General features: G+C 53.1%; 1 protein-coding gene across 1 annotated transcript in view; it reads right to left on the bottom strand.

Annotated features, from left to right (window-relative positions):
* LOC124023340 (protein flightless-1 homolog) overlaps positions 1–10000 on the bottom strand; it is a 73916-nt gene that overhangs the window by 34160 nt on the left and 29756 nt on the right. The window contains 2 exon segments of the mRNA XM_046337854.1: positions 8996–9078; positions 9274–9453. Coding sequence (XP_046193810.1) covers positions 8996–9078; positions 9274–9453 — 263 coding nt within the window.

Raw genomic sequence — 10000 nt, 5'->3', positions numbered from 1 at the left:
CCCCCCTTACCTGACAGTATAGTGTGTCCCCCCTCCTTATTGGACAGTATAGTGTGCGTCCCCTCCTTACCTGACAGTATAGTGTCCCCCCTTCTCCTTACCTGACAGTATAGTACCCCCCTCCTTACCTGACAGTATAGTGTGTCCCCCTCCTTACCTGACAGTATAGTGTGTCCCCCTCCTTACCTGACAGTATAGTGTGTCCCCCCTCCTTACCTGACAGTATAGTGTGTGTCCCCCCTCCTTACCTGACAGTATAGTGTCCCCCCTCCTCCTTACCTGACAGTATAGTGTGTGTCCCCCCTCCTTACCTGACAGTATAGTGTCCCCCCTCCTCCTTACCTGACAGTATAGTGTGTCCCCCCCCTCCTTACCTGACAGTATAGTGTCCCCCTCCTCCTTACCTGACAGTATAGTGTCCCCCTCCTTACCTGACAGTATAGTGTGTCCCCCCTCCTTACCTGACAGTATAGTGTGTCCCCCCTCCTTACCTGACAGTATAGTGTGTGTCCCCCCCTCCTTACCTGACAGTAGTGTCCCCCTCCTTACCTGACAGTATAGTGTCCCCCCTCCTTACCTGACAGTATAGTGTGTCCCCCCCTCCTTACCTGACAGTATAGTGTCCCCCCTCCTCCTTACCTGACAGTATAGTGTGTGTCCCCCTCCTTACCTGACAGTATAGTGTGTCCCCCCCCTCCTTACCTGACAGTATAGTGTGTCCCCCCCTCCTTACCTGACAGTATAGTGTGTCCCCCTCCTCCTTACCTGACAGTATAGTGTGTGTGTCCCCTCCTTACCTGACAGTATAGTGTGTGTCCCCCTCCTTACCTGACAGTATAGTGTGTGTCCCCCTCCTTACCTGACAGTATAGTGTGTGTCCCCCTCCTTACCTGACAGTATAGTGTGTGTCCACCCCTCCTTACCTGACAGTATAGTGTCCCCCCTCCTTACCTGACAGTATAGTGTGTCCCCCCTCCTCCTTACCTGACAGTATAGTGTCCCCCTCCCCTTACCTGACAGTATAGTGTGTCCCCACCTCCTTACCTGACAGTATAGTGTGTGTCCCCCTCCTTACCTGACAGTATAGTGTGTCCCCCTCCTTACCTGACAGTATAGTGTGTGTCCCCACCTCCTTACCTGACAGTATAGTGTCCCCCCCTCCTTACCTGACAGTATAGTGTCCCCCCCCCCCTCCTTACCTGACAGTATAGTGTCCCCCCCCTCCTTACCTGACAGTATAGTGTGTGTCCCCCTCCTCCTTACCTGACAGTATAGTGTGTGTCCCCCTCCTTACCTGACAGTAGTGTGTGTCCCCCTCCTCCTTACCTGACAGTATAGTGTGTCCCCCTCCTCCTTACCTGACAGTATAGTGTGTGTCCCCCCTCCTCCTTACCTGACAGTATAGTGTGTGTCCCCCCCTCCTTACCTGACAGTATAGTGTGTGTCCCCCCCTCCTCCTACCTGACAGTATAGTGTGTGTCCCCACCTCCTCCTTACCTGACAGTATAGTGTGTGTCCCCCCTCCTCCTTACCTGACAGTATAGTGTCCCCCCTCCTTACCTGACAGTATAGTGTGTGTCCCCCCTCCTTACCTGACAGTATAGTGTGTGTCCCCCTCCTTACCTGACAGTATAGTGTGTGTCCCCCCCTCCTTACCTGACAGTATAGTGTGTCCCCCTCCTTACCTGACAGTATAGTGTGTGTCCCCCCCTCCTTACCTGACAGTATAGTGTGTGTCCCCCTCCTTACCTGACAGTATAGTGTGTGTCCCCCCCTCCTTACCTGACAGTATAGTGTGTGTGTCCCCCCCTCCTTACCTGACAGTATAGTGAGCCCCCCTCTCCTTACCTGACAGTATAGTGTGTCCCCCCTCTCCTTACCTGACAGTATAGTGTGTGTCCCCCTCCTTACCTGACAGTATAGTGTGTGTCCCCCCTCCTTACCTGACAGTATAGTGTGTGTCCCCCTCCCTCCTTACCTGACAGTATAGTGTGTCCCCCTCCCTCCTTACCTGACAGTATAGTGTGTCCCCCCCCTCCTGACAGTATAGTGTGTCCCCCCTCCTTACCTGACAGTATAGTGTGTCCCCCTCCTTACCTGACAGTATAGTGTGTGTGTCCCCCCTCCTTACCTGACAGTATAGTGTGTGTCCCCCCCTCCTTACCTGACAGTATAGTGTGTGTGTCCCCCCTCCTTACCTGACAGTATAGTGTGTCCCCCCTCCTCCTTACCTGACAGTATAGTGTGTGTCCGCCCCTCCTTACCTGACAGTATAGTGTGTGTCCCTCCTCCTTACCTGACAGTATAGTGTGTGCCCCCCTCCTCCTCCTACCTGACAGTATAGTGTGTGTCCCCCCTCCTTACCTGACAGTATAGTGTGTGTCCCCCTCCTTACCTGACAGTATAGTGTGTGTCCCCCTCCTTACCTGACAGTATAGTGTGTCCCCCCCCTCCTTACCTGACAGTATAGTGTGTCCCCCCTCCTTACCTGACAGTATAGTGTGTGTGTCCCCCCTCCTTACCTGACAGTATAGTGTGTGTCCCCCTCCTTACCTGACAGTATAGTGTGTGTCCCCCTCCTTACCTGACAGTATAGTGTGTCCCCCTCCTTACCTGACAGTATAGTGTGTGTCCCCCCCTCCTTACCTGACAGTATAGTGTGTGTGTCCCCCCTCCTTACCTGACAGTATAGTGTGTGTCCCCTCCTTACCTGACAGTATAGTGTGTGTCCCCCCTCCTTACCTGACAGTATAGTGTGTGTCCCCCTCCTTACCTGACAGTATAGTGTGTGTCCACCCCTCCTTACCTGACAGTATAGTGTGTGTGTCCCCCCCTCCTTACCTGACAGTATAGTGTGTCCCCCTCCTTACCTGACAGTATAGTGTGTGTCCACCCCTCCTTACCTGACAGTATAGTGTGTGTCCTCCCTCCTTACCTGACAGTATAGTGTGTGTCCCCCTCCTTACCTGACAGTATAGTGTGTGTCCACCCCTCCTTACCTGACAGTATAGTGTGTGTCCTCCCTCCTTACCTGACAGTATAGTGTGTCCCCCTCCTTACCTGACAGTATAGTGTGTGTCCACCCCTCCTTACCTGACAGTATAGTGTGTGTCCCCCCCTCCTTACCTGACAGTATAGTGTGTGTCCCCCCCTCCTTACCTGACAGTATAGTGTGTGTCCCCCCCTCTTACCTGACAGTATAGTGTGTGTCCACCCCTCCTTACCTGACAGTATAGTGTGTGTCCCCCTCCTTACCTGACAGTATAGTGTGTGTCCACCCCTCCTTACCTGACAGTATAGTGTGTGTCCCCCTCCTTACCTGACAGTATAGTGTGTGTCCCCCCTCCTTACCTGACAGTATAGTGTGTGTCCCCCCCTTACCTGACAGTATAGTGTGTGTCCACCCCTCCTTACCTGACAGTATAGTGTGTGTCCCCCTCCTTACCTGACAGTATAGTGTGTGTCCACCCCTCCTTACCTGACAGTATAGTGTGTGTCCTCCCTCCTTACCTGACAGTATAGTGTGTGTCCACCCCTCCTTACCTGACAGTATAGTGTGTGTGTGTCCCCCCCTCCTTACCTGACAGTATAGTGTGTGTCCACCCCTCCTTACCTGACAGTATAGTGTGTGTCCTCCCTCCTTACCTGACAGTATAGTGTGTGTCCCCCTCCTTACCTGACAGTATAGTGTGTGTCCACCCCTCCTTACCTGACAGTATAGTGTGTGTCCTCCCTCCTTACCTGACAGTATAGTGTGTCCCCCCTCCTTACCTGACAGTATAGTGTGTGTCCACCCCTCCTTACCTGACAGTATAGTGTGTGTCCCCCCTCCTTACCTGACAGTATAGTGTGTGTCCCCCCTCCTTACCTGACAGTATAGTGTGTGTCCCCCCCTTACCTGACAGTATAGTGTGTGTCCACCCCTCCTTACCTGACAGTATAGTGTGTCCCCTCCTTACCTGACAGTATAGTGTGTGTCCACCCCTCCTTACCTGACAGTATAGTGTGTGTCCCCCTCCCTCCTTACCTGACAGTATAGTGTGTCCCCCTCCCTCCTTACCTGACAGTATAGTGTGTCCCCCCCCCCTGACAGTATAGTGTGTCCCCCCCTCCTTACCTGACAGTATAGTGTGTCCCCCCTCCTTACCTGACAGTATAGTGTGTGTGTCCCCCCCTCCTTACCTGACAGTATAGTGTGTGTCCCCCCTCCTTACCTGACAGTATAGTGTGTGTGTCCCCCTCCTTACCTGACAGTATAGTGTGTCCCCCTCCTCCTTACCTGACAGTATAGTGTGTGTCCGCCCCCTCCTTACCTGACAGTATAGTGTGTGTCCCTCCTCCTTACCTGACAGTATAGTGTGTGTCTCCCCTCCTCCTTACCTGACAGTATAGTGTGTGTCCCCCCTCCTTACCTGACAGTATAGTGTGTGTCCCCCTCCTTACCTGACAGTATAGTGTGTCCCCCTCCTTACCTGACAGTATAGTGTGTCCCCCCCTCCTTACCTGACAGTATAGTGTGTCCCCCCCTCCTTACCTGACAGTATAGTGTGTGTGTCCCCCCTCCTTACCTGACAGTATAGTGTGTGTCCCCCTCCTTACCTGACAGTATAGTGTGTGTCCCCCTCCTTACCTGACAGTATAGTGTGTCCCCCCTCCTTACCTGACAGTATAGTGTGTCCCCCTCCTTACCTGACAGTATAGTGTGTGTGTCCCCCTCCTTACCTGACAGTATAGTGTGTGTCCCCCTCCTTACCTGACAGTATAGTGTGTGTCCCCCTCCTTACCTGACAGTATAGTGTGTGTCCCCCTCCTTACCTGACAGTATAGTGTGTGTCCACCCCTCCTTACCTGACAGTATAGTGTGTGTGTCCCCCCTCCTTACCTGACAGTATAGTGTGTCCCCCCTCCTTACCTGACAGTATAGTGTGTGTCCACCCCTCCTTACCTGACAGTATAGTGTGTGTCCTCCCTCCTTACCTGACAGTATAGTGTGTGTCCCCCTCCTTACCTGACAGTATAGTGTGTGTCCACCCCTCCTTACCTGACAGTATAGTGTGTGTCCTCCCTCCTTACCTGACAGTATAGTGTGTCCCCCTCCTTACCTGACAGTATAGTGTGTGTCCACCCTCCTTACCTGACAGTATAGTGTGTGTCCCCCCTCCTTACCTGACAGTATAGTGTGTCCCCCCTCCTTACCTGACAGTATAGTGTGTGTGTCCCCCCTCCTTACCTGACAGTATAGTGTGTGTCCCCCTCCTTACCTGACAGTATAGTGTGTGTCCCCCTCCTTACCTGACAGTATAGTGTGTCCCCCTCCTTACCTGACAGTATAGTGTGTCCCCCCCTCCTTACCTGACAGTATAGTGTGTGTGTCCCCCTCCTTACCTGACAGTATAGTGTGTGTCCCCCTCCTTACCTGACAGTATAGTGTGTGTCCCCCCTCCTTACCTGACAGTATAGTGTGTGTCCCCCCTCCTTACCTGACAGTATAGTGTGTGTCCACCCCTCCTTACCTGACAGTATAGTGTGTGTGTCCCCCCTCCTTACCTGACAGTATAGTGTGTCCCCCCTCCTTACCTGACAGTATAGTGTGTGTCCACCCCTCCTTACCTGACAGTATAGTGTGTGTCCTCCCTCCTTACCTGACAGTATAGTGTGTGTCCCCTCCTTACCTGACAGTATAGTGTGTGTCCACCCCTCCTTACCTGACAGTATAGTGTGTGTCCTCCCTCCTTACCTGACAGTATAGTGTGTCCCCCTCCTTACCTGACAGTATAGTGTGTGTCCACCCCTCCTTACCTGACAGTATAGTGTGTGTCCCCCCTCCTTACCTGACAGTATAGTGTGTGTCCCCCCCCTCCTTACCTGACAGTATAGTGTGTGTCCCCCCCCTTACCTGACAGTATAGTGTGTGTCCACCCCTCCTTACCTGACAGTATAGTGTGTGTCCCCCTCCTTACCTGACAGTATAGTGTGTGTCCACCCCTCCTTACCTGACAGTATAGTGTGTGTCCCCCTCCTTACCTGACAGTATAGTGTGTGTCCCCCCTCCTTACCTGACAGTATAGTGTGTGTCCCCCCTTACCTGACAGTATAGTGTGTGTCCACCCCTCCTTACCTGACAGTATAGTGTGTGTCCCCCTCCTTACCTGACAGTATAGTGTGTGTCCACCCCTCCTTACCTGACAGTATAGTGTGTGTCCTCCCTCCTTACCTGACAGTATAGTGTGTCCACCCCTCCTTACCTGACAGTATAGTGTGTGTGTGTCCCCCCCTCCTTACCTGACAGTATAGTGTGTGTCCACCCCTCCTTACCTGACAGTATAGTGTGTGTCCTCCCTCCTTACCTGACAGTATAGTGTGTGTCCCCCTCCTTACCTGACAGTATAGTGTGTGTCCACCCCTCCTTACCTGACAGTATAGTGTGTGTCCTCCCTCCTTACCTGACAGTATAGTGTGTCCCCCCTCCTTACCTGACAGTATAGTGTGTGTCCACCCCTCCTTACCTGACAGTATAGTGTGTGTCCCCCCCCTCCTTACCTGACAGTATAGTGTGTGTCCCCCCTCCTTACCTGACAGTATAGTGTGTGTCCCCCCTTACCTGACAGTATAGTGTGTGTCCACCCCTCCTTACCTGACAGTATAGTGTGTGTCCCCCTCCTTACCTGACAGTATAGTGTGTGTCCACCCCTCCTTACCTGACAGTATAGTGTGTGTCCCCCTCCTTACCTGACAGTATAGTGTGTGTCCCCCCCCTCCTTACCTGACAGTATAGTGTGTGTCCCCCCCCTTACCTGACAGTATAGTGTGTGTCCACCCCTCCTTACCTGACAGTATAGTGTGTGTCCCCCTCCTTACCTGACAGTATAGTGTGTGTCCACCCCTCCTTACCTGACAGTATAGTGTGTGTCCTCCCTCCTTACCTGACAGTATAGTGTGTGTCCACCCCTCCTTACCTGACAGTATAGTGTGTGTGTGTCCCCCTCTCCTTACCTGACAGTATAGTGTGTGTCCCCCTCCTTACCTGACAGTATAGTGTGTGTCCTCCCTCCTTACCTGACAGTATAGTGTGTGTCCCCCTCCTTACCTGACAGTATAGTGTGTCCCCCCCTCCTTACCTGACAGTATAGTGTGTGTCCCCCCTCCTTACCTGACAGTATAGTGTGTGTCCCCCCTCCTTACCTGACAGTATAGTGTGTGTCCCCCTCCTTACCTGACAGTATAGTGTGTGTCCACCCCTCCTTACCTGACAGTATAGTGTGTGTCCTCCCTCCTTACCTGACAGTATAGTGTGTGTCCCCCCTCCTTACCTGACAGTATAGTGTGTGTCCACCCCTCCTTACCTGACAGTATAGTGTGTGTCCCCCTCCTTACCTGACAGTATAGTGTGTGTCCCCCCCTCCTTACCTGACAGTATAGTGTGTGTCCCCCCCCTTACCTGACAGTATAGTGTGTGTCCACCCCTCCTTACCTGACAGTATAGTGTGTGTCCCCCTCCTTACCTGACAGTATAGTGTGTGTCCACCCCTCCTTACCTGACAGTATAGTGTGTGTCCTCCCTCCTTACCTGACAGTATAGTGTGTGTCCACCCCTCCTTACCTGACAGTATAGTGTGTGTGTGTCCCCCTCTCCTTACCTGACAGTATAGTGTGTGTCCCCCTCCTTACCTGACAGTATAGTGTGTGTCCACCCCTCCTTACCTGACAGTATAGTGTGTGTCCTCCCTCCTTACCTGACAGTATAGTGTGTGTCCCCCTCCTTACCTGACAGTATAGTGTGTGTCCACCCCTCCTTACCTGACAGTATAGTGTGTGTCCTCCCTCCTTACCTGACAGTATAGTGTGTCCCCCCTCCTTACCTGACAGTATAGTGTGTGTCCACCCTCCTTACCTGACAGTATAGTGTGTGTCCCCCCTCCTTACCTGACAGTATAGTGTGTCCCCCCTCCTTACCTGACAGTATAGTGTGTGTCCCCCCTTACCTGACAGTATAGTGTGTGTCCACCCCTCCTTACCTGACAGTATAGTGTGTGTCCCCCTCCTTACCTGACAGTATAGTGTGTCCACCCCTCCTTACCTGACAGTATAGTGTGTGTCCCCCTCCTTACCTGACAGTATAGTGTGTGTCCCCCCTCCTTACCTGACAGTATAGTGTGTGCCCCCCCTTACCTGACAGTATAGTGTGTGTCCACCCCTCCTTACCTGACAGTATAGTGTGTGTCCCCCTCCTTACCTGACAGTATAGTGTGTGTCCACCCCTCCTTACCTGACAGTATAGTGTGTGTCCTCCCTCCTTACCTGACAGTATAGTGTGTGTCCACCCTCCTTACCTGACAGTATAGTGTGTGTGTGTCCCCTCTCCTTACCTGACAGTATAGTGTGTGTCCCCCTCCTTACCTGACAGTATAGTGTGTGTCCTCCTCCTTACCTGACAGTATAGTGTGTGTCCCCCTCCTTACCTGACAGTATAGTGTGTCCCCCCTCCTTACCTGACAGTATAGTGTGTGTCCCCCCTCCTTACCTGACAGTATAGTGTGTGTCCCCCTCCTTACCTGACAGTATAGTGTGTGTCCCCCTCCTTACCTGACAGTATAGTGTGTGTCCACCCCTCCTTACCTGACAGTATAGTGTGTGTCCTCCTCCTTACCTGACAGTATAGTGTGTGTCCCCCCTCCTTACCTGACAGTATAGTGTGTGTCCCCCTCCTTACCTGACAGTATAGTGTGTGTCCCCCTCCTTACCTGACAGTATAGTGTGTGTCCCCCCTCCTTACCTGACAGTATAGTGTGTCCACCCCTCCTTACCTGACAGTATAGTGTGTGTCCTCCCTCCTTACCTGACAGTATAGTGTGTGTCCTCCCTCCTTACCTGACAGTATAGTGTGTCCCCCCCTCCTTACCTGACAGTATAGTGTGTGTCCCCCTCCTTACCTGACAGTATAGTGTGTGTCCCCCCTCCTTACCTGACAGTATAGTGTGTGTCCACCCCTCCTTACCTGACAGTATAGTGTGTGTCCTCCACAGTGTAGAAGCCACTGGCTGTCCCCCCCTCAATGTAGGAGATGTCATTTTCAAACACCTGGTGGGGCAGAAGAGTTGGCAAGGTTTTCTACAGGCCGTGTGTGTGTGTGTGTGTGTGTGTGTGTGTGTGTGTGTGTGTGTGTGTGTGTGTGTGTGTGTGTGTGTGTGTGTGTGTGTGTGTGTGTGTGTGTGTGTGTGTGTGTGTGTGTGTGTGTGTGTGTGTGTGTGTGTGTGTGTGTGTGTGTGGACCTACAGCGCTGAACTCCTCAGACTCGTCTCCCATCTCCTCTCTGATGGTTCGGCACTCCGCCCCCAGGTAGTTACGGAGGTTGACGGCGTGGATGGCAGACCCCGCCTTCTTATCCAGCGTAGCTTCCTGACCGATCCAGTAAAATATCTGCCAGTTCAGAGCTCCGTTGTCATCCAGGAACGTCTGGGGTGGGGGGAGGAGGGGAGGGGGAGGGGAGGGGTGGGGGAGTCAGAGGAGGGGTGGGGAGGAGAGGTGGGGGGTCAGAGGATGGGTGGGGGAGGGGAGGAGGGGTGGGTTAGAGGAAGTGGGGTGGGGTGGTTAGAGGAAGTGGGGTGGGGGTTAGAAGAAGTGGGGTGGGGTGGGGGGGTTAGAGGAGGAGGGGGGTAGAGGAGGAGGGGGGTAGAGGAGGAGGGAGGGGGGGGTTAGAGGAGGAGGGAGGGGGGTTAGAGGAGGAGGGAGGGGGGTTAGAGGAGGAGGGAGGGGGGTTAGAGGAGGAGGGGAGGAGGGGGTTAGAGGAGGAGGGGGTTAGAGGTTACTACATAAAAGTACAATATGAAAAGATCAACCAGGCCTGACCCGTACAGATTCACCAGGCCTGACCCGTACAGATTCACCAGGCCTGACCCGTACAGATTCACCAGGCCTGACCCGTACAGATTCACCAGGCCTGACCCGTACAGATTCACCAGGCCTGACCCGTACAGATTCACCAGGCCTGACCCGTACAGAT

This window comes from Oncorhynchus gorbuscha, unplaced genomic scaffold (assembly GCF_021184085.1).
Source record: "Oncorhynchus gorbuscha isolate QuinsamMale2020 ecotype Even-year unplaced genomic scaffold, OgorEven_v1.0 Un_scaffold_1598, whole genome shotgun sequence".
Classification (NCBI taxonomy): Eukaryota; Metazoa; Chordata; class Actinopteri; order Salmoniformes; family Salmonidae; genus Oncorhynchus; species Oncorhynchus gorbuscha.
The sequence above is the reverse complement of the archived record's forward strand: the minus strand, read 5'-3'. Positions and strand labels throughout refer to the sequence as shown.